The following is a 24253-nucleotide window of genomic DNA, read 5'->3' as shown; positions in this document are numbered from 1 at the left end:
ACAGGGGGCTGCATGGAAGGAGTCAGACTAAGGCTGAGGATTGTAAGATCAAGTCAAGACATAGTTCAGGGCCTGGATCTTAATCTTCTCTGCTGTCAAATGAACGACCATGTGATACACACACCAGTCTTAGCAGCTTACATGCATATGCTGCTGAGGGACTGCCGATGGCTAAAACTCCCAAGCGATCCTTAGTGGGGTGGTTTGAATAGGTTTGGCTCCCAAGACTCATGTGTGAATGCTTGGCCCATGGGGAGTGGCATTGTTAAAAGGTGTGGCCTTGTTGGAGGAAGTGTGTCACTGTGGGGGTGGGCTTTGAGATCTCCTAAACTCAGGTTCTACCTAGTATGAGATAGTCTCCTCCTGACTGCCTGTAGATCAAGATGTAGAACTCTCAGCTCCTTCTCCAGCACCGTGTCTGCCTGGACATCACCATGTTTCCTGCCATGACGATAATGGACTGAACCTCTGAAACTGTAAGCCAGCCCCAATTAAATGTTTTCCTTTTATAAGAGTTGTCTTGGTCCCAGTGTCTCTTCACAGCAATGGAAACCCTAACTAAGACCCTTAGTAAGAGCTGCATGGGGGATGGGAGGAGTCTGGCCCATACTCCTACAACAAATCTGAAGCCAACACTGGGGCATAATCTGATCCCAAGTCCTGTGTGGATACTCTCTCTTCCTGTCTCTCTCTCTTCCTGTCTCTCTCTCTTCCTGTCTCTCTCTCTTCCATACTCCCTCTCCCCTGTCTTCCTGAGACGCATTCCTCAATTTATTATTATAATTAGGAATTTACTTAATATATTAATACATCTGGGATGTCCATGTATAAATTCTTTCAACATGCCTTCACAATCTTTGGGTACTCAAGTGCCTTATGCCATTACCTGTCACCAAGAGAACATGCCTCATAAAGGCTGAGTCAGTGTGAAATACATATGATATACATACATATGATGTCTCAGAAAGATAGAGACAGATCTACATCACGAGCTGGCTATGTCGTTCTCAGGCATAGACAATAAAATCACTCTGCTTCTTACCTAAGAGATATTTCCTCACCACATTCACTGCGGCTTCTATTCACAACAGCTGGGGCATGGAACTAGCCTAGATATCTAACAGCCAATGAAGGATAATGAAAATGCAGTTCATTTTACACACTGAAACTTACTGAGCTGTACAAAAATAAAATTATGAAATTCACAGATAAATGGATGGGTCTGGAAATCATCATTCTGAGTGAGGTAACCCAGACCCAGAAAGGCAAACACTGCTTGCTTTCTCTCATTTGTGGGTGGTAGCTTGGAGTTGTTAGCCGTGTTTCATGTGGAATGCCCACAGAAATCAGGAAGACAGTGAGGAGCCGTGGAAGGGAGCAATTCTGAGAGAAGGGAAATAGAACACATAGGTAGATGAGAATAAAGAGTGGGAAGGGTTGAATCGGGTGGGAGATGGGGAAGCAGGTGGACAGACAGGACACGGAGAGGGATATCTAACAACAAGTCCTTTTGAAGAGATATACGGAAACCTACCTACTTCTGTAGAAGCATTCTAGTATATGTACATAAAGGGTTTCAATGGAGATGCCCAATAGAAGGTAATAGTGCCCCTGAAAAGACAGCATAGGCTAATAAACACAAAGTCCACTGCCAGGAAGATGTTCCCCTTTTGGAGAAGTTGCCCAGTGTGTTCCTTAGACCCCGAACACTATAGTCCTATTGCTGATCCTATCGGTCTCCCTCCAGTAGTTGGAGCTAAGCCCCTATCGTTGAAGACACATTGTTGAGTCATAAGACATGGACAAGTCAAGCTGGTACTGGTCTGAAATCTTCATTCCTACTAGCTAGCTTTCATAGTTCAAGAAAGTACTATTTGCACATGCTACCAGAGGAGAGAAGTAACCATCAGTTGTTGAGATGCTGAGAACCCTGTGCCCTTCAATAATGGTGCATCTGGAGAGGCAGACCCGCTGATGCGATAGTGGCAATGGATGTTAGAGGAGTAACCACCCAGTCTCTGGTTGGATTTAAGGCCCCTCCACAAGATGAAATGCATATCTAGGACCATTATCAGGACCAAGAACCTATGGTTAGGTAGACCATAGGCCCAAGAGAAGAACCTACTATTATTCTGCTAACTGGAGACATGCAGATTTATTTCTGAAACTTTATTTCTGAGACCCAGCTTCCAACCTGCAGTCACCGTGGGATATATTGAGTCCTAAATCACTCATGCAAGTTGCTTCTTATTTAGACACTTGACCACTGACTTGCTTTACAGTTGATTTGTGATTATACTGAATGATTTTGTAATAGGATAGCATTAATTCATACAAGATGGCTCCCTTAGATGAAATTTTTTTTTGGTTACTGCATTGCTATTTTTGGACTTGCTATACCTTTAAAAAACAAAACAGAGAATCCAGGAAACAAGGCTGTGGCAGGTTCAGTTGGTGGTTGACTTTGCTCAGGCTGTGCCAGGATTGCAGTAGGCACTGTGTTCCACTCTCCACATTCTTCTCTCCCACCTCTCCCACCCTGAACTCATACGGGCTGGAATGACTCTCAGTCTTCAGTTCAGATTATTAATAACTCACTAAAGACTTAAAAAGTTTAAATGAAGTTCTCCTTGCTCTTCTCATCCCTCCTTTTCTCTCCCTCCTTCTCTCTCTCCCTCTCTCTTCCTTCCCCTCCCTTGCTCCCTCTTTCCCCCTCTCCCTCCTTTTCTCTCCATCCTTTTCTTTCTCCCTCTCTTCCCTCTCCCTCTCTCCCTCTCCTCTCTCAGAACACAAATGCTAACTGACAACAAAGGAAGGCAGTGTGTGTACTTTAGCCTACGCCTTGATCAGAGCAGAGGGTTTTTCTTCTGTCTTGCTCCTGTCCAAGGCTTGACTTCCCTTACAGGAAATGCAGCATTGTGGCCTATGGTTATCATATGGGTGGCAATCTGTTACATAAGGAATTCAGTGTCTCCAGAATACCTCTTCTCCTCTCTAGCAGGCTGTAAATACATCAAATTTAAAGTCAGTCTTTATGTAAAAGAATTCATTCTAGCAATTGTGCTTTCCTTCCACACAAAGGGAATCTCGTTAGCTTCATGAGCTTGTGTCTCTAGATCTAAGCTAATTGAACACTGGGGCCTCCCACACTCAGATGCTTGCCCAGCAGTAAACACTCCTCCCAGAAGAAGAAGCTATTAAAACTGATGCACCAACCAAACAATACAACAGGTTCCCTGTAAAATCCAGAACAATTCCAACAAATGAGTTGTTTAAAGAGCAATAAAATTAGGAATTGAGACAATTTATACATAAGGTCTTTTAGAAGTGAAGGGCTCAAAACAAACATATGTTCCACAAATACTATAGAGTGACACATTGTGACAACCGTCTCTTCTATAAACCCTACCAATAAGCATTGACATAGTTTTATATATATATGTGTATGTGTATATATATATATATATATATATATATATATATATATATATACATATACTGTGCATGCACACTGTATATTTCTGCAATTCAGATTCAGTATTAATTCGGATTATAATCTCCCTTTTCGTTTTTTTCACCAGAACATAAAATGTAAAACATAACTGCCGCTTATGAATCAGCTTAAGAGCTGAGTTCAAAAAACTAAGAATTGATTTTGTTTTTATGATCATCCACATAACGGGCTCTTTCAAAGTAGAAATAAAACACAGAGACAAAAACATTGTCTACACTAATGGACGGCCGCAAGTGGGAAATGCAGATGTGAAGTCAAGGCTGTCTGTCTCCCATCTCCAGTATATGGCTCCTAGTCCCTAGAAGTCAAGGCTTCCGAGGTAACAATTTACAAATTCAAAGGAGACACACACACTATTTAACCAGGCTGGTTTCCCAAGTGCCACAGGACAGTTGTGCTGACTCACAGTTAAATTTAATCCCCCAGTCATTCAGCATTCGTGCCCAAAATAAAGATAAAGTTGAAGCATATGTTAGAATTTAAGCCAAGTTACTATCTTTCTTCTTCACAAGTTCTCAGAAGCCTGTCCACGGAAGTGACATACATACGGACAGAGAGAAGGGAGCAAAGGAAGATTAGCAAACAGGGAAGAGCAGGGCAGAACAGCAGGATAAACAATAAAAGATCAAAGTGACACAAGAAGAGCAAAGCCAGAGGACTTCCAGATTTCCTGTGTGAAGAAGTGAGAGTAAGCGAACCCCTGGGGGGGAGGGGAGCAAGCTAGTGAGAACTGTCCTTGACTTTTAAGTGTATCAATTTTTTTTTCTAAAGGAATCATCTACCCTTGAATGAAAGAATGAAAGTCGTCCTATAGGGAGTTACTAAGTAACATCACGTGAGCACTCTATGTTACAAGTAAACAGAGCCTTTCCCCTGGAGTCCAACAGGCTTCCCGAATGGTTCAGGCAAGGCAGGCAATTCAGTTAGAGCTGAGGTTTGTTTTCCTGAAGACATAGATGAGCCTGAAGGATGTTACACTGAGTTCAAGATGGCAGCCCTGGATAGACAAACACCACATGCTCTCTACTGCTAGGAAGTCAACCTACTGGTTGACAAGTATGGGTACTAGAGCCAGGGAGAGGAGGGAGAGGGAGGATGGAGAGAAGATGGATAGAGGGAAGTGCACACTGTGACTGCTTAGGAGGTGTAGAGTGAAAAATTATAGATACTGGGTATATAGAATCCGTTTTAGACATATAAAATATTCTTTAGGCTTTCTTTATAAGGACATGGAAAATTTTCTGAGAAACTGAGCCATGAAGCAAGTTAGGAATGTGGAAAGACCAGTCACCGTTACTGGAACTGGCCGACTGCAAAGAGAAAGAAAAGAATGCAAGTGAGCTAGGTGGAACCAAGCTGAGAACCATAGTGACAGGGCAAGGCCGAAGTAACATGGCAGGACCACATTCTTGAGAAAGATTAGCGTACAGAGTTTTCACCTGACCCTGACTCATGTAGGTTGGGTTCCTTTGGAATGTTCCACTATTTTTATGTTATGCCACTTTAGCAACCCCTCATCCCCCTCCCCATTCCTTGGTTTGTGGCTTTTCCCTTTAAAACCCCCTCTCAAACTGGCTGTCGGGGTCAATTCAGCTCCTGCGTGAGCAAACGAATTGACCGGCAGCTAGCTGTCACATGCCCGAATAAACCTCGCTATAGCTCCAGTTCATGGTGTCTCGAGCAGATTACTGGGTGGTCGCGACCTTCCGAGACTTGAGTGAGGGTCTCCCCTCTGTGGGGGTCTTCAGAGGAATGGTTCCTGCTGCCTGGTAATGCAGTTGTCTAACTGTGGCTCTAAAAGCCCAAGCACAGAGGACTTCGCTATTTCTAGCACAGAGGAGTAAGCGCTGAGGTAATGCATGGGCTGGCTGATTGATCCAATCACAGTACGTTATACTCATGGATTTATTAGTATTTCTAATTCTTTGAGAACTTCATAAAACATATTTTGAACATATTGACACCCAACTCCTCACCCCTCGCTCCCCCAAGATCTGCCCCCCCAGGCCTCTCCCCATCTACTTCCTCTTTCTTTTATAAGTTTAATAACAGACTGACTGTGTGTGTTGTCTCTGGCTGTCCATCAGTGGAGCAGGTGACCTCAACTGGAGATGTATGCTTAGTGAAAATTGAGTCTTCCTTCCCCACACAGGCCATCAAGTGTCTACTGCACAAGCCATTCTAGTGTGCCCATTGGTCAACATTCTAGCATGGAGTGTGAAGGGGTTCAGGACACCCCCCACTTCTAACTAAGAAACTATGAACAGTTGAATTTGTGTATTTAAATGTCACACTATACTCCATGAGTATTTAAACTAAATTAAAATTTAAAATTAAAACTAAAAGATAATTTCTCCTACATAGCTAATGGGAGAAAGACTGGTTGTTCTGCTTCCTAGGTAAACAGCACCAGCTCCGTCAAGTTTTACATGCCTTTACAATGTTGGGCACAGAGTAAGCCTCCTCTGCCCTCATATAGATGCACACAATGCTGGCATGAAAGTAAGAACGACAGCTGGAGAGACGGTTCGGTGGAGAAGAGCACACTGGCCACTCTTGAGGAGAACCCAGGCAAGTTTCCAGCCCCTACACGGCCGCTCACAACCCTCTATAACTCAGCGTCACGGGACCCAAGGCTCTCTTCAGGCCTTCACAGACTCTGCACACATATGGGAAAGGCACATGCATGCAGGCAACCATTTATACACAAAAAGAAAAAGGTAAATACTTTCTTGAAAAGTATGAAGAGATTTGGAAAATAAGTCAGCTTGTGAGTCTGAGATGCCACACAGCTCTAAACAACAGGAAGAGGCCAGTTACTTCTCCAGAAATATATTTTAACTGCTAGTCAACTCTATCAACTGTGTGGGGTTTTTTTGTTGTTTGTTTTTTGTTTTGTTGTTGTTGTTCAGAAATTATCAAGGATTGGTGAGTACTGACAACTTTTTTTTTCTTTTAAGATATTCCTGAGGTATATATGAGTTCAGTTTGAGGCTGTGGGGAAGAGAGTTAAAGTTTTCCTGTAAGCCCGTTTTCTCTTTCCCTTTTGTGAGGCGTCCCGTTCCTCTCCTGTGAAGAACTAACAAAGCCCTGCGCTCATCCCCGCAGCAAGTTCATCACTGAGCTCTTCAAAAAATGTCTTTTTGTTTTGTCAGTGACTTTCTGGTTCCATAAAGTTAAAATAATATTCCGAAAATGTCACACCACAATTTTCTCACATGTCTTTTTCCTGTGGATCTTGGAATAAGACAAGAGTATTTCACACAAAATTAAAAGAGAGACAGGGAGCTGCACAGAGCCTAGAGCAGCTAAACTTGAAAGCAGACAGAGTAGAAGTGCAAAGACATGAAATATGTTCATGGCCTTCTGGAGCCGAGTGGTTCAGGTGGAGAAGATCAAAGGTCTGTCTCCATCAAAAGGCAAATGTTTTTGTTTACCAATAATATTATTGGAAAGTTAAAACACGCTGATGTAGTGCTCACACGTGTAATCTCAACACTTAGGAGACTAAGTCGGGATTTGCTGAAAGTTAGAAGCTAGCCTGGACTACAAAGTGAGACTCTATATCAAGCAATCTAACAAAATTTTTAAAACAATTGTTTAAATGCAAAAGACTAGGAAAAGCATGACTAATACGTATAACCAGTATGATGAAGATTTGTAACATTATTAACAAAATAATCAACTTAATCTAAATTAATAAATATACAGAACTCTGACCGATAATTTTCACTATGGCCAAGAATAATGAAAGAATGCCTTTGTGTATTTGTTGCTAGAAGACGCTGTCAGTAAAGAGCTTCCTAGGGCAGCTGCTCACATTTGAGCTGTGCACTTCCTCCTCTCAACCACCCATTTTCATCTAGCTCTATGCTTATATATACATTAATTTTCTGAAGTTTTAATTAAACTTTAAGTGTCCAAAAGTGTTAAGTAAACCACGGCACATTAGCAATGATAAGAATACACAGCAATTACTGAAAGCTGGGGATGCTTGTGTCTCACATAAAGGAGGTACGTCTCTCAGGTGACGCGTCTGCATAGGCCTTGTTGAAGGATACCGAAGGCAGAACTCTTATATTCAGATCCAACCCTGTGAACCACAATGAGCCTCATCCTTTTATAAGTTGACCATCTTGGGTATTTCATTAGAGCAATAAAAGGCTACTGTGGTGGCTTAGTCGTCAGGGCGTGGTACTACTTGAGAAAGCTTAGTGGGCGTGGCCTTAATGAAGGAACTATGCCTTTGAGGTTTCAAAAGCCCCCTCTCTCTCTCATCCTGTGAATCAGGAACTTTTGGGTACTTCTCCAGCACCATGGCTGCCTGCTTGCTGCCATGCTCCCACCAAGATGATATCAGACCAAACCTCTGACACTAAAAGCCAGCCCCAGTTAAATGCTTTCCTTTGTGAGAGTCCCCTTGGTCACCGGTCTCTTCACAGCAGGAGAGCACAGCTACCTATGCCTGTGCCACTACCAAAACAAAGCAAGAGATAGTGAGACTTGCTCAAAGAAGTAAAACTTGGAAGGGACAGAGGTAGGTATGAGACTTAAGCAGCCTAAAGGCAGGGTGCCGGGAAGTCCTGCACAGCAATGGCCCAAGTGCTGCCAAAAGGGCCACAAGGTCAACTGTGACCTCAGGAAATACTCGGAACAAGAATGGCGTTATGAATTCCCTGTGGGATAAAAGAAGGGGTTCTGTTCTGGTTATCTACACAGAATTAAAGCTACATATTTGATCATTTGCATAATGCATGCATCCTGCGAGATAGAGGCAGTTATATCTAGGAGTGGGGACGGCAGAGTGAGAAAGAGTGATGGAGAATTTCTATTTTTGAATTACATATTCCTAAGCTGCATGGAAGTCTGGAAAACAAACTTTTGTTCGTGTTCTAATTTTAATGCACTGCGGTTTTTTTTCCCAAAAGTGAAAGACGCATGCGGAAAAAGTTTGTCTTTTCAGATGTTTCTATTGACCCTGTCTCTGGTTTCGCTCACATGTTTTCCTCTTTTAAAAGTTGGTCCAAATAGGTGTTAAACTTGGACTCTTCGACTTTCTGGACTGTTCTGAGCTCACAGAAGGCAGAGACTGTCAGTGGCATCAGCTTTAGCCCTACTGTGCTTATGAACATTTTTTAAATGAAACCTCTGGGCCACTGGGGCTGTGAGAGAAAACTGCCTTTTTCTCATGCCTTCTGCTATCTCTTAGGACCACTAAGATAAGTGGAGTCCAAGAGATGCATCCGTCCTGAGGGAGAAACACCACAGTGCATTTATGTCAGGAAGTGCAAACAGCACACTGATCACCAAGCACGCTCTTCTTCTACACAGCGAGTGCCAAGCCTGCTGGCTCCTTGTGGTTTTTTTTTCCCCAGCACTGCCTGTGGCAGGGCTCCCAGCTTAGAACACCCTCTGAAGAGCCAGCAACCCAGATGCCACGGGTTCCCCCACTCCCATTATGTGTGTTTCTACAACCTGGAGCAGAGAGGCCAAGAAGCCATTGGGAGAGTCAAGTAAGATTCTGTCGGAGCATGAGAACATACACTGGCTTGCACATCCGTGGTCCTGTTGTTCTTCCTTAGCTACAAGCCGCTTTGAAAATTCTTCGAGAGATGTATCATTGAAAACTAACCAAAATAAAGTGGAGGCAGTCTTAGGTGAAAATGAATCAAATCATAACTACAGAAACATCAGTGTGGCGACAGGTGCAGGTAGACACACAACGGGTTTTGTATACTTGTATTAATTATGCATAGGAATAACCCAGTGCGCATGGCCAAACACTGATACAGTAACTTTTTTTGGAACTCTTATGATAATAGTAACTAGACACTTAACAACAACAACAACAAAAGTAACTGGACAGAAATAAGCAGGAGAAAATGGAGAGGAAAACAACCCTCCCGCTTGACATTGCTTCTGTCACAGATCCAGTAGCCTATCACATTTGCAACAAGATGCTTAAACTACAGTAAACAAGCAAGAGTGAAATATAAATTCTAGCTTAACAGCAAAATCTGAGCCACTAGCTGACCCCTCTGCCAGCTTCAGGTCTGAATGAAGGAAGACACATGCTTCAGAGATCTTCAAAGCAACAGCACTAAACTGTTAGTTCACTATTCGAAAGCTTGTACCACAAATTCAAGTGGTTGACATGTAAGATAAGCCAGGTTGCTCTCTGAGTCATGTTAGAAGAGCGGTAGCCAGTGTGGTGGTGTTGAAAGGTGGCGTAGGACATGTAAGGGAACGGACCAAGTGATTGGTGGCTAGGACAGTGAGCTGCTGCCCTTGGAAGGGGTGAACGTGGGCTTTGCAGAGTGAGTTCACAAAAGAAGCAATAAAAGAGCTAGCCTGATCTGCCCTGCCGTTGGACTTCCTAACTAACCTGGTGGTTTGATTCTCTCCCTGTTCCACCTTCCGCTGGGCTTGAGGAAGGACAAGGAGAGGCCTCGCCCCAGGAGAGGTGTCTACTGTTTGGATTTCCAGACTTCTGAACCATGAGCCAAACAGACCTTGTTTTTATATACAGCCCACAGCTTCAGGTATTTAGTTATTTCTTAACAGCCATGGAAAAGGAACGCAGCTGGGATGGGCTCAAAGCCCTGAAAGCCTAAAGGTGGGTTGTCAGCCATCTGCGGTCCTGATCTCTGGCAAAGATGATGTAGTTTCTTCTCTTGCTCCTGAGAAACTCTGACCAGCACACCGTCTGACTACTTCAGGAGTATGATGTTTGCAGTCTTCCCGTTTGAGGACATATGTTATGAGCATGACTTTCCCTCTGATGGCATTGAAAGTACATTAACTCACATTAATTTTTCAACACCACCTTTAGTTCTGTTTTGTTTGTGCTTGACCCATGAGCCCCATCTTAATTTCTAGATCCCCAAAGATGATGGTAGACTCAACATCTGACTTGTTAAGTGATAACCTCGGATCAGGGACAATCTGTACGGACCATACCACAGATTGACTGGCGGCTGAAAACAAAAATAAAACAAAGTCCATCTGCTCCAAACAGAGCACAAGTCTCCAAGACAGCACCGCAAATGTACTTTTTATTTATGTTTAAGACTAAGACAGAAAACACACCATAGTAGTCACTGTCTGGAAGAAGTCATTGGCGGCCATGCTTAAGGGTTAAGCAAGTTCTTCCAGTTCATGCAGGATGAAAACTCGGGTGTTAGGTGGTTATCGTCTGTCTGCTATCTATTTAAAATACTGCTTGCTCCAGTTTTGGGGGTTCTGTCTGGAATATAGCCTTGGAAACAAATGTCTACTTTTGTTACCCTTCCATTGCACAACCGGAAGAACAGGTTGCCATTTGTAGGTACTTCCTCTGTCCATGTATCATTCCTGGACAGTATCAGGAAGACTTCCTAGACTCTGCTCCCAGGATTCCCAATGCTTCCAGTGAACTCCCAGAAGGGCCTAAACATAACCCTTCTCAGAAGAATCCACAGGTGAAAATCCTCAAGTTAAACCCTTCAAGAAAGGAGACTCGGTCTCAAGAGCCTGATGCTTCCCAGTGCAAGCTGTGCTTGGGGACTCATGCTCAAAATGTCCCCAAGGAAACAAAGCACCTGGTGAGGGTGAGACCCGCAGAGGCCTATGGTAGGTACCCAGCACATGTGAGCAGACAGCTAGCCCAGCCTGGTGGATTGGGGGAGAGATGGATGGGTTCAGTTTGCATGACAACCCCACAATGTCACAGTAGAAGAAAGATGTGGCAGCCTCTACTCATGACAAAGGATTAGTGACTCTCAGAGCTTGGGCTGCACTGGCATGGGCCGCCCCTGAACACTGTCCAGACACCAATTTCCCGATCCACACAGACCCAACTATGTGAGAACTTTGGGGGAACCCTGTGAGTCTCTGTCACTCGATTAGAGAAGCCATTTTTACAATCACTCCTGTCACTCCAGACACTCCTTCCCCCAAGTCTTATTAGAGCGAAGGAGTTTTTCTCCTAAGGAAGATGCACAGGCTTTGAGGCAGTCAAGACTGGAAGAGTTCTATTGTGTCACATCTGAATTGATACACCTGAGAATCCCTATCATGGTCACCAAAAGGAAGGGGGGGGGAAACATCAGAAAAGACCATCCATCCAGGGCCCATGAAGGTACTATTGCTTAAGTAAAGACACCCACATACGTGATCCTCCACTCAGGTCACCACCAAGCCTTCTTAGAGTTTCCCCCTTTAGGCATTTACAGTACAGAGCTGTCAGAGACCACACAAAATGCAATGATCCCATAACAGCTGATAAATCGGCCTAAATGTCACAGCAAATGCTTCTTAGTCCCCGGAACTCTTCATTTTTATATAAAAGCATTTGAGTGTCTCCTCATCCCTGCCCCCAAATACAATTTATTAGCCTCAAAAAAGTATCAGTTATCTGTTTGAGACAATACAGTCTCTTACCTCTCAGACCTGAGATACTTAAATAAAAACCCATCTGCATGCACAGCCTCGGTGTACCACGGTGGCTTTTTTTGTTTTACTTCTGACAGTGTTTGATGCTTAATTTTCAGAAACTAAGAATATAGAAAAGCAGTAGCAAAAGAAAGCAGGTGACAGGAGACTTGGAATCTCAGTGTACAACAGAAAGGAGCACTCGTGCCGTCGGCCATAGCATCTCCTTGCCCCTGTGCCTCGCCTATCCATGACCACAGCAAGCATTACTCAAGCGCTGCCCCATGCCTAACCCTGCTGAGCTAGTCCACATTCGAGAAACCAGTTCATGCCTCCTGGGACAACTGCACTCACGGGAAAATGGGCAAGGTTGAGTAATTGTGGGCTTATTCTGTCTTCATTTGTAGTATCATATCCTTGCTGCTATTTTTCAGCCTTAAAACCCAGTCAACATAAATCCAGCCACTTCCTCTTTCAGTGATAATTAGCATTAGTCATGAGCCAAAAATGAGTCCACTCAAGAAGCAAAATAAGCAGACTTCTGCTTACCTTTCATGCCAAACTTGGAATGTCTCGCCAACTTGAGCAGAAGCAGCATCACCAGCAGGCAGAATCCCACCACAGACGCAATCACCACCACCGCATAGACCTGGGAAGAGAGAGAGGCAGGCTGTGACGGCCTTGCAAAGCAATTCCCTGCACTACGATGACAGTGATGACTGTGGTAGGTAACCTTTCTTGAGCACTTGCTATTCACTCTCATAATCCTGTAGACACAGCGGGACACTTTAACCTCAACAGTCCTGCAGTGAAACAGGTAAGTCCTATTAGGCGCTGACTTTACAAAGAAGGAAGCATGTTAAACTTATAAACAGATATCTCACTGATCTCACAGAACTAATCCTATCTGTGGCTACATCTATCTATCCTCCTATGTAGAGACACAGGAGCAAACACAAAGGGAAGGAGAAGAAAGGAAATGAGTGAAAAAATATTAATGTTTTGATGCTAGTGACAAATACAATTTCATCATTCACATTGCTTCTATGAGTGCTTAAAAGTTGTTCACAGTGAATAACCTTTTCAAGTTAGTGTCACAGCTTGCAGAAGCCAGGGTGTGCAGGAAGCAGGGAGGTGTTTTGAGTGCATCCCAGTCCTGAACACAACTAGAGACAGACATCCCTGATCTGTTCATGTTCCTGTGTGGATGAAACTGGCCAGAAAGAGGCAGTAAATTTTTTTTTTTTAAATGGAATTACAAGTCACTGGTTATGCAAGTAGAAAGAGTAGCTGTGCGGATTCTGACACAACCCCCCAAAAGAAGACAAGGAGACTTAGTATTCCTTGCCACCACCGCTCCTCTGGGTACATTATGAGCCTCTTATTCCTTGAAGGACATTGTGACATTATAGAAAGAGAGACGTAACAATGTAACGCACTGTGTGGTGCCTTTAGATTTTGCTCGGCCAAGTATCCTAGTTGGCTTTCTGTTGCTGTAATAAACACCAAGACTAAAACCAACGCAGGAAGAAAGGGTTTATTTCATCTTACAGTTTACCAGGAGTCCGAGGCAAGAACTGGAAGGCAGAGACTGAAGCAGGGAGTGTGGAGGAACGGTTTACTGCTTTGCTCCTATGGCTTATTTATCTCCATGGCTTCCCTGGACATCCTAGAACCTCCCACCAAGGTGCCTCCACCCACAATTAATCCACATCAACCATCAATGAAGAAAATGCCCACAGACACGCCTCCAGGGCCACTCTGATAGAGGCACTCCTTCAGTTGAGGATCCCTGTTTCCAGGTGACTCTGGTTTTCATCAAATTATCAAAACAACCAGACCAGCAAGGATCAGGGAATTGGCAAACTCTGTAATCTACCAGACAGAACTATCAGATTCTGCCACGCACGCATGCAGCCTCTGTTGCAAGAACTCAGTTCTGCTAGAGTAAGTTGAAAATAAGTGTACAAGGGCCATGTTCTAATAAAACTTTAGTCATAAACACAGATGCTGCCCTTTGGCAGTGCTTACCAACTCCTGTGTTATTCACTCTGTTACTAATCCTTAAAGCAGTACTATGGTTCCCTCTAAAGCAGTGGTTCTCAATCTGTGGGTCTCTACCCCTTGGGAGTTGGGTGACTTCTCAGAGGTTCACGGGGGTTGCCCAAGACCATCAGAAAACAGAGACTTATATTATGATTCATAACAGTATCAAAAATTACAGTTACAAAGTAGCAACAAAAATAATATTTTGTTCAGGGGTCATCGAATGTAGAAGTGTGTATAGGGTTGCAGCATGAGGGAGGTTGAGAACCACTCTCCAAGGGAATGATCAGTGTTCCTTACTGAACTGATCCTGGCTCCTGTTTCTTTAAAAAATGTATTTCCCACCTTGCTTGTGACTAGGTGGATTTACAATATTAGTTAAGGCCAGTGTTGATGAAGGATAGACAATATCTGTCAATCTGAGATCTGAGTCTAAGGCCATGGTTCTCAGCAAGGCATGATGCAGTCATCGGAAGACTGTTGGGCAACTCTAGATTCTGTCAGTGGGGCCTGGGGGAGGTCCCATGAGCACTTAGTGAAGAAAAGCCAAGACTGATGCTAACCATCTAGCATGACCAGGACAGAGCTCTCTGTGTTCCTCACCACCAAAGCCAACAGTCTCACTGTTGAGGAGCCCTGCTCTGCCCCTCTCAGTAGCATTTCCTCCCTGCTGTGAGGAACACCAATGCTCCAAGGAGAAGCTGTGTGTCAGGCAAGTCCTACAGTCAGAATAAAGCTGAAAGACTCCCAGGAAGACACCTAATGAAGCCTGAAAGAAATCTTTGTGGTGTTTAGCCCCTAAGATAGGGGCATGTTTGCTACTGTCGTGTAGCATACCCTGACGGCAGCAGGTGTAGATAGTTCAGACAGGGCTTGTCTCTGAGTGTGAAGTTCAGATGTGCCTCTCTGGTTCTCGTAAGTTACATGTTTACCAGTTCACTGCCTTGTAGATTATACCTCCTCGTTGAGTTCATGTGGACAGTGAATGTGGAACATTGGCTACTGTAGTAAACATTGGTACAGTCAAAACTAAAACTCAGGAAAAATAAATAAGTAAGCATCCCAAGGTCGTGCAGCTTGGAATCCAAACCAGTCTATCCGGTTATTCAAAAACTGTAATTTATTCACAACAGAGCGTATGATTCACAATGAAGGCAGGAAAATAAGATGTCATGGCTAATCCCTCTGCGGTTTCATGTCTGGTGTCAGATAAGAACCCTAAGTCCGTTACAAAGAACTTCAAGGGCACTGACAATGGCCATGATGTGCAAGGGTCTGATAACAGACCCTTCTGCTGTTTTCTTATTTTTGGGCTCTCTCAGTACCCCTGAAAACCCTGGGTCTAAACTCAACCTCTGTGTACTCAAAGTGACAGCAGATCACCTTGACCTAACCAAATCCGTCTCCATTGAACTTGCCTGGCCTATCCCTGTTATGTGCATTACTCGTGTGTTGGTTAGCTAGTAGCCTTCTTACTCATAAGAAACATTGTCATGGCTTCACAGAATTTATGTTCAGAGTCCTTACTTACTTAATAGCGACTGCAAGGAAAAACTGATACTATGTTGTTATATTTGATACTTACTTTGTTAGTGTTTTTTTTTTATCTTTTGCTATGCCTAACTTATAAATCAACCTTCATTATGGGTTGTAGTGGGAACTCACAGGGTCCCTGAATCCCACTCAGGCTTCAAAACTACCTGAAATTTCAAGCATCTATAAGAGATCTTAGAATTTGTCCTTTTGACTGAAAAACATGGTGACTGGGATAGTGAGGTGACTCGGTGTGTAAAAGCACTTGCCTCATGCAAGCCTGTTGACCTGTGTCTCATCCTTGGATACCACAGTGGAAAGCAGTCCTCTCAACACAAACACTTAGGCATATACGTGCCCAAACATGTACACACTCATCGTGCAGGTGAACATCATTCAGGAGCAGGTCACTCAGGTATGGCAGAAGGAGGGAAGATGGCTGGATTCAGGGTAATAAGGAATCAGAGCTCACAGGACATGCCGAGTGAGAGGAAAATTCAACATGAAGCTGGGCTTTGAGCAGAGCAGTTACCAGACTCATCCCACCATGGATGCTTAGGACCGGCAAACCCTTCAAAAGCAATTCGCTATAGAATGAGGCTAATCACCTGGGACTATCTCAAGACTCTGTCATCAGCCTGAGCCTCCCAGTGAACCACCTGCATCATGTTTTCCAGTTGCAAGATCTTCTTTACATTCCCAATACCCCTCTCATTTCTTCGTGCTTAGGTTGATCACCCTGCACTGGCAATGCTGAAGACCACTTCACCCCCAGAGTCCCTGTCTAAAAAAGACAGGCCTGGTTTTCCTTCCCCACAACATTCTCTAAAGACACTCTAAAGACAACTGGATTTCTATGTTTGGCAGACACCCAAATTTTATTTTAAGAAAAGAAAGAAATAGATGTGAAAATATGTTCTCTGAATATAAGAACTGGTTTTCTGATTTCCCAGTAGTCCGGTTGTAAAGGACAGATATTTAAAAGAGTAATAACTATTGAAGTTGGTGCACTATGGGACTGGGAGACATCGGTACTTAAGAACACCTGGTGCTCTTCCAGAAGACCCTCATTCAGTTCCGAGCACCCGCATCAGGTGGCTTAGCACCAGAAAATCTGACACTCCCTTCTGCTCTCTGCCTTTTCCTGGCTTTTGTAGCTATACATTCACATAGACACAGAAATAAAGTAAACTGTGTTTCTGAGGCCGGTGGAAGATCTGAGTTCAGTTCCCAGCCCCCAGATGGCTACTAACAACCTTCTGTTAACTCCAGTTCCCGAGGATCTAAGGATATGACACTGTCTTCTGGCCACCTTGGGTACTGCACACACATGGTGCACAGCTACATATTCAGAAAAAACACCCACACACATAAAAAGTAAATAAATAAAGTATCAGAAAAATTAAATATGTGTTGCACTACGAGAAAATCACATAAATTAGAGGTTGCGTGGTCTCCACATCATTGTTTCTGAGCCTTCCTAGTAGAGCCTCCGATCTCTGACGGCCTGCTCACATCAGAACATTAACTGTCTTATGCAGGCAGTGACAATTTCCCCGGCATATGAGCATCCAGAGTGGTCAGAACCCACACAGGAACTGCCCGTTTCCCCACTCACCGAGAGATGCTCCCGATTGCTTTGGTCAGCAACATCCGTGGAGGGGATTTCATTACTTTTATTCGTAGTTTCTCCCATCTCAGTGGCGGTGGTCCAGTCTTGAATTGGAGATAAGAGAAAGAGAAAGAACAGGAAGTCATTGCTAGGTGGCTGACATGCATACGTACACAGGCCTACAATGAGTCCAAGAACAAGGCAAAACAGGCTCTGAGAGTCCGAATCACTGTCGGGGCAGCCTGGCTGTGTGGGGGATGTGCCTGGCTGCTCAGTCAATGCCTGGAAAGCCAGCGCTGCATAAACTGAGCAGTGCATTTGGTCTGCATGTCTCCAACACCGTTTTGCTGGACACTCTAAACTGGCTTAAGGTTTCTCCTTTACTCTTAACTAAAATACCACTTTATTGATGCCACCTTTAAAACAAACAAGAATAAGAGCCAAGGATGTTTCCACATGGAAGGCCTTTGGAGGGCAGATCTGGCTGCCAGTTCTAAAGGAGAGAACTCTCAGCAGGAGGTCTGGGGCCACGTAGAAGCCCTCGGTGCCACATGACAGGCCAGACTGTAAGGCAGCACTGATTTCTGGGTACGAGCATCTCTTTGGAGAACAGGTCAAGGGCTTAAGATTCGACCTGATATGAGCATCAGTGGAAATCCACAAAGGAATTTTCAGAAGAGCTCAGGCATGCCAATATTCCATAATGAATAGACCAATATAATAATTAGTCGTACCGATACGGCTTTATTTTGCCACAAATCTCAATGTCAGTCACCATGTTCTAGGTCAGTTTTAGTATACATGGATTAGAATGGAAATGATCAACTGATTTTCACGGGTAGTCAAAGTACTTATTCTTAATACTACATATCACAGAAAATTTTTAGCAAGCTGGCTGCTGACAACATGGCTTATAAAGCCCTGTTTCTGGGCTCTAACTGGGACCAGTGCCCCTCATCTTCATCAGCTCAGCCCCAGGGCAAGGAAGGATCATCCTGCTGGCTTCGGGGCAAGCCATTCAAACCACATTTTTATTAGCGCATGTTCCTTTGAATGCGAGTGAAAAAAGTAACAGAAAGGGCATTTATTTTCCATGTTTGTTGTTGTGCTCTTAATGCCAGAACTCGCATTTCAACGATGTTTGTTTGGAATATCTTAAAACTCACTGATTTCAGACATAAGCAGACATCATTTATTTACTGGGTTTTCTTTGTAGTATAGCCAAGTAGCCATTCAGAACTTAGACCACTTTAAATGTCTCTAGTTTAAAACCATGACATCTTAGCCAAAAGGCCCACAGTGGAATCTGGAGCCACTGGGAAGATGACATTTTTAAAGTTTCGAAGTTACTGAAAAGAAATTCCAAACATAACTTTAAAATGCAAAAATCACTGTTCAAACTTCATGCTGTGTGGTATAATCTGAAACACGTTTTTCTTAAAGCCCCAGCAGGTTGAATAAAACATATATGTGTGTGTGTATATATATATTTGAATCACCTGCACAAAATCAACCAAGCCACAAATTAGATGAAATAATGGTTAGCATGTATACACAGGTAAAGGCAGCATAATTCCCAGTTAAAATTAGCTGGAGTTAAATACACATATAAAAAGCATAGGACAGTCTATAGGAAAAGCATGTGCGATGGAGATCTTCTTTGGTCACTGAAGGTGAGAGTCACATTACAGACCCTAGCGGGCAGGAACATCGGATAACATGTCCATGGAAGTGAAAAGCTAGCAAAGACCTTTTAAAGTATGGTGTCCTAACCAATCCAATTTTAATCATTTTGAGTTTTAGTCCCAGTCTTGAAACAAATCCCATCACATATAAACTTGGTGGCTCTATAATCATGATGATAGCCTGGAAATCTGCTAGAGTTTTTATATCCATCAACACACCCTTGGCATTTAGGCAAAGAGTAGGAGTGGGCAGCTAAGCCATCATTAATGTAGCCTTTGGGTTACCCTCTTCCCTGCTCCAAAAGGGATGTCACTTTATCTAGGCTCTGAAGCCCAGGAAAGCTGGCCTGCCCCTCTGGGGATGGGACTAGCGACTCGGAGCTAAGCAATCCTGCTTCTCTGTATGAGGTTAGATGGACCACGGTCTGGGTTATTTACACCACAGCATCGGCTCACACCACCAAGAAGACCAGCCTCAGCAGAGCTGGTCGGCAGAGGTAAAACGTACAGCAGAGACCGAGGGTCTCTATGACACAGCCCAGTGGCCGGCTAAGCTGCCCCACATAAAGCCTTCCCTTAAGGATGCTCCTGCCCGTGAACGGTCTTTTGCATTATACAAGAAAAAAAATTTCGTCTGTGTTTCCTGCCGTGGGCCAAAGGTGATCCACCTCCCTCTCTCCGTCATCATGGCTCTTAAACAGGTAATTAGTTCCCAATTACGGAAACAAAATGTCTCCGAGAGCAGAATGGATTTACTACTTCCAAGAAGAGAGCCTCAGAGAGAAAGTGCTATTTACAGGCACTGTAAATATCAAGGGAAAAGAGCCATCAATACTGGGTGATACTTGAGATGTTATTTTGGCTCATGTAGCACTTGAAAATGTGTATTTAACTCAGCTTACAGGCTTTCTTTTAGCTGATTTATTTCATTATGCACAAACATTTTGAAAAGAAAGATATGTAGAATGAAGAAACATGATCGCTACCTTCATAGAGGACTTCAGGGTAATTTGGGTTTGCCTCTGAAAAGCAAAACACATTAAAAACATATAAGTACACATTTTAGAGTTAACGGCTGCTTAGCTGTACCGAGTGAAATACGTTAAATATGCCCTGAGGTTTTTATATCCAGGTAGGCTGCCCGCTGCTCATAGGACAAATACATAGGAGCTAGGGTTCTGGTTTCCCTACATAGAAAGCTGTCGTCTCCTTCTTCTTCCTCCAAATCTCCCCCAAAACAATGAGAAATCACTTATCTGTTTGGGGAAAAAAAAATCAGTGCATCTTGGCCTTGTCCAGTTTCCACTACACAGCTGGCTATGTTAACCATAGTTTAGATATTTTTATGTCAAATATGGCAATTTTCATAGCATTCTCGTTATCCTCTGAACTTTGGGGTTGCACTATGTATCCCAGAACCATTTATCCATGTTACCAACCATTCTCCCCAGAAACAAGAGTCCAAAGGCTGCTCTGTTCTAACAGCCCAGAAACAGAGTGTGCTTCCCCACTGAAGTCCCTGGATGAGAAGAGGCAGAGGGAAATTTCCTACCAGAGGTAAATATAAAACAGATAAAAGCTTATTTGTGTGGCTATATAATTACCAACTTGATCAGAAAAGCTCACTGCAAGGCATTTCTATAAAATGTTTTAAAAAAATAAAAAACATATTTAAAATGTTCAAATTTGGTGTCCACAAGATTGGTGAATCTTCCGGCTTCCAGCTTCCTGAGTTCAGCTACCCAGGTTAACAGGCAATCATGCTGGGAAATGCACTTAGTCCTGACAGTTAAGTAAGTGGCTGTGAAGGTAACCCCGCAGTACCTCCCTGTGCTTCCAGTCTCTGCCCATCAACAGCAAAACTTGTAGCCATGAGGCTTACCCAGTTATCACTTCACCTCTAAGCCCCGACATCAACAGAATTCAGCCAGTTTTCAGCTTCTGACTTCCTCAACGAGTAACAACCAAGGTTAGTCTAAATGAGCAAGCAAGTAAAGATGGCCCTTGTGTTTAACTAGACTTGTAATATACTTCAGAAAAAGAATTTCTGTTCTAGAGAGCAAAAATTAAATGGACGGCTATGTGCTTCAAATCAGGCCTGCTGCCTAACCATAGCTGGAGTCTATGTAAACATGACCACCTGAAAATGCTCATCATCCAACCCTCGAAGTCATCTGTGACCATGCTGTGTTAACTCACATAAAAGCAATCATCCAAGAAACTTTCAATTGTATTTTGGTGACTTTTATCATTGCCAATATAGTGTTGAAATATAATATCAAAATATCTATCCTTAGAATTACAACATCGTGTAAGGCAGCTGCCCTGCAAGTAGTCCGGGGACCACTTAGTGAATAAAGCATTGAGAATCCCCAGAATTGAATCTCCTGATGCCCCCGTGTAAGACATCTACTGCTCCTCTCACTCCAGCAAAGCCCCAGAATAATCTGGAGGTGCCTTTACCTCCAGGAGAAAGTACTTAGGGGAGAGGCTAGCCCATGGCCAAGAACAAATCACTGTTTTGTTTTCTAGACACTACCAAGCTAAAGCATTTACCAATGCCTCCATTCCACATTGAATACAACCCTTTCTCCTTTTGATTTCATCTTCCCCTTTGGGTTTCTGTTGTTGTTATTGTTGTTGTTGTTGGTTGGTTGTTGTTTTGTTTTGCTTTGCTTTAGTTTTGTTTTTGAGGCAGGGTCTCACCTGGGCTGGCCTCAGACTTGCAGTGACATCACCCCCCCCCCAAGCTCTGTCTCCCAACACTAGAATTACAGGTGTGCACACCAGCACTCTCTGCCCCGTTAACTTCCAGCGTCAACCACACCTCATTGGGCGTCTAGAAATCTGCCTGAATAGATTATTATGACTTGTTAAACTGCAAGACTCTACAGCTCGGGAGAAACTTAGTCAGAGGGTAAGAAAATAAACTAGAAAAACAGAGGTCGCATGGAAACAGGCATTGTGTGGTCTGCCACCAAGAGAAAAGCCATGGTGGGGGGCAGGGAGACATGCCTCTTTCCTTCTTTTTAGCTCCTTGTCTCTCTAATGCGTTAATTTCTAAGATTTATTTATTTTATGTGTCTTACTATTTGGCCTACATGCGTGTCTGAGCACCTCACCCATGGTGTCTGTGGAGGTAAGAAGAGGGCCTCAGATCCCCTGAAACTGCCATTACAGATGGCTGTGAGTGACATTGTAGGTGCTAAGGACTGAACTTGGGTCTTCCATAAGAGCAGCAGATGCTTTTTACCTGCCGAGCCATCCTCCAGCCTCCAGCCCTTCAAATACTCTCCAATCTAGTCTTTTCCTTCAATGTTACCTTGCAGATTCCATGATCTTTAAACTACTCCAAAGAAACCTTGTGGTAGGAAGAGCAGAACACATATTCTTTCTTTTTTTAGTGGGTAGTACTCGCTTTGGATCAGCAGGCTTCTGACATGAGACCTCTGCTAGCCAGGCTGTCCCCTCAGAGGAAGAGGCTGAGGCCACAGTTTGACAGCAGGAGGGCTCTACTCCTTTCTTACCCACCAGCTTTGAGTCTCCTCTCTCCTGAAAGAATGGCATCTGCCCTAGAATGAGGGAGGATAACAGCGTGGCTGTGGAAAGCCCTCAGGAACCTCTGAAGGTGTAACCAATCAACCCTAGTTCTCTGGAGATGGCAAGAGCTGTAAGGATGAATCTTAATGACCCTGGTTATCCAATGCTTGTGCCCAAACCATGTTCTCCTTGGTTTCTAAGGCAGGAAAGAATCTGTGATTCTGCAGTTTTAGCCCTAGGACAAGGAACAGGTTTTGATGATTGAAACAGTGCGGGCTTCACATTCTACTCTTCTGTGGAACCTGGGGAGAAATTTACTCTTGGTGTGTTCCTTGACTTGAACACACCGTCCCTAGATCTGCTACTTTGGGGCCTTCTAAGTTCGGCAGAGAGAAAGAGCCAGTTCACCCCACATCATGAATCTTTTGACAAAACAGCACTGGGAGAAACTGTGGGAAAAACACTTCCGATATTTATAGTTTGTCCCTGACACGCATTTTTGCATAGGAGACAACTGCTCCTGAATTAGGGAGCAGAAGTCACTAACTCCCACTGCTGTGTGAATGAGCATTCTGGAGCTGTGACATTCTTCCTGAATGAGTGGGCCAGAGAGACACTCTCTGAGCTGCCTAAAGAATCACGAGCTTCAAAACAAGAGTGTCATCATCGAGTTCTCTACGGTCTGCTCCAAGACAGACGTATTGAATTTCTTGTGTGCTGACGTGGATGGGACGATTTGACCCCAGTCAGAATGCTCACACTGAAGAAACATCTGGTCCTCAGAGTTCTTGAAACCAGCGCTATTTAGTCAGAAGCTACTCACGACAGGCCCAAATTCTTTCCTTGTGGCAAAACATAAGCTACTTTTTTCTGCATGTAGGATTGAATTCCAACAAGAGCCACCACAATGGCAGGCCCCAATGACACGAGGAAGTCCGGGGTTCCAAGAGCTTTATTGACATGGCAGATGAGAGATGATCTGGATGCACCCCCACTTAAGTCAGGACGGGCCTGACTTAAATAGGGAGGGAGGGGGGAGGGTCACTTAATTAGCTTACAGCTCTGGCCTTTAGGTATCTCATTAATATGGAAATCTCTTGAGACTGAGGCCTGTAGTCACACCCTTCACCTGAGTTAGGTGGCACCTCTTTGGGAGGGGCTGCATTGCCCTATGTGACTGCAAGGTGCAGGTCAATGGCATGTCAGGATCCTGGGGTCTGGGGGCATGGCCAAACACCTGCCGTTGCCCCATTAGGGTTGGGGTTCGAGGCCTGTGCCACACCAGAAACCAAGCCATCCCTTCACGGCCCCAGAGGGTCTGAAGGAACCTTCTGGGGGGATGTCAGGAACAGGAGTTGGCCAGATGTTAAAATAAAAGCTCACAGGTCCCACCTACCCCAACTAATACTCTCTGCTCAGTAGCTTTCAGTAATTCAAGATAGTCAAGAAGTTCCTCTGTTCTCAGTACCGATTGTCTCTACAGACCTTCTGCCAGGTCCTGCCTGATATGAGGGTAGGGATGTTCAAGGGCCATAAAGCTGATCTATTAGATCCAGGATGAAGGCAAGCATGGCAAGAAGCTGGCCAGGGAACCAAAGTTCAAGCGCTTCCATTCCCATCAGTGACTGGGACCTGGGTGCTTCCTTTTGAGAAGAGTGGCCAGATCCTACACTACAGCTGACACCACTGACACCAAATTCCTAAGAAGTCACATCTGCATTGTTTCTCTGACCTCCAGAGAGAGCTGGCATGCTGTTCGAACTCACCCAGAGTCTAGTGCAAGCCAATGAGTTAACAGTGTCCCAGCCTTAGTGACTATATCAGTGTGAACGGGAGACGCTCAGAGGTAGAACTCACAATGAAACTGGCTAAAAACTGCACCCAGCTAGTCCAGTTCACCCTCTGTGATAA

General features: G+C 44.0%; 1 protein-coding gene across 2 annotated transcripts in view; it reads right to left on the bottom strand.

Moving 5' to 3' along the window:
- Ntrk2 (neurotrophic receptor tyrosine kinase 2) overlaps nucleotides 1-24253 on the bottom strand; it is a 305974-nt gene that overhangs the window by 222145 nt on the left and 59576 nt on the right. For both annotated transcript variants that reach the window (XM_028772066.1, XM_028772067.1), the window contains exons 9-11: nucleotides 19789-19824; nucleotides 17124-17221; nucleotides 12476-12575 (exon numbers count right to left, since the gene is read on the bottom strand). In XM_028772066.1, coding sequence (XP_028627899.1) covers nucleotides 12476-12575; nucleotides 17124-17221; nucleotides 19789-19824 — 234 coding nt within the window. The remainder of the gene's footprint in view (nucleotides 1-12475; nucleotides 12576-17123; nucleotides 17222-19788; nucleotides 19825-24253) is intronic.

Source organism: Grammomys surdaster, unplaced genomic scaffold (genome assembly GCF_004785775.1).
Source record: "Grammomys surdaster isolate TR1022 unplaced genomic scaffold, NIH_TR_1.0 211, whole genome shotgun sequence".
Taxonomy (NCBI): domain Eukaryota; kingdom Metazoa; phylum Chordata; class Mammalia; order Rodentia; family Muridae; genus Grammomys; species Grammomys surdaster.
This window is presented reverse-complemented; position numbering and strand designations above follow the sequence as displayed.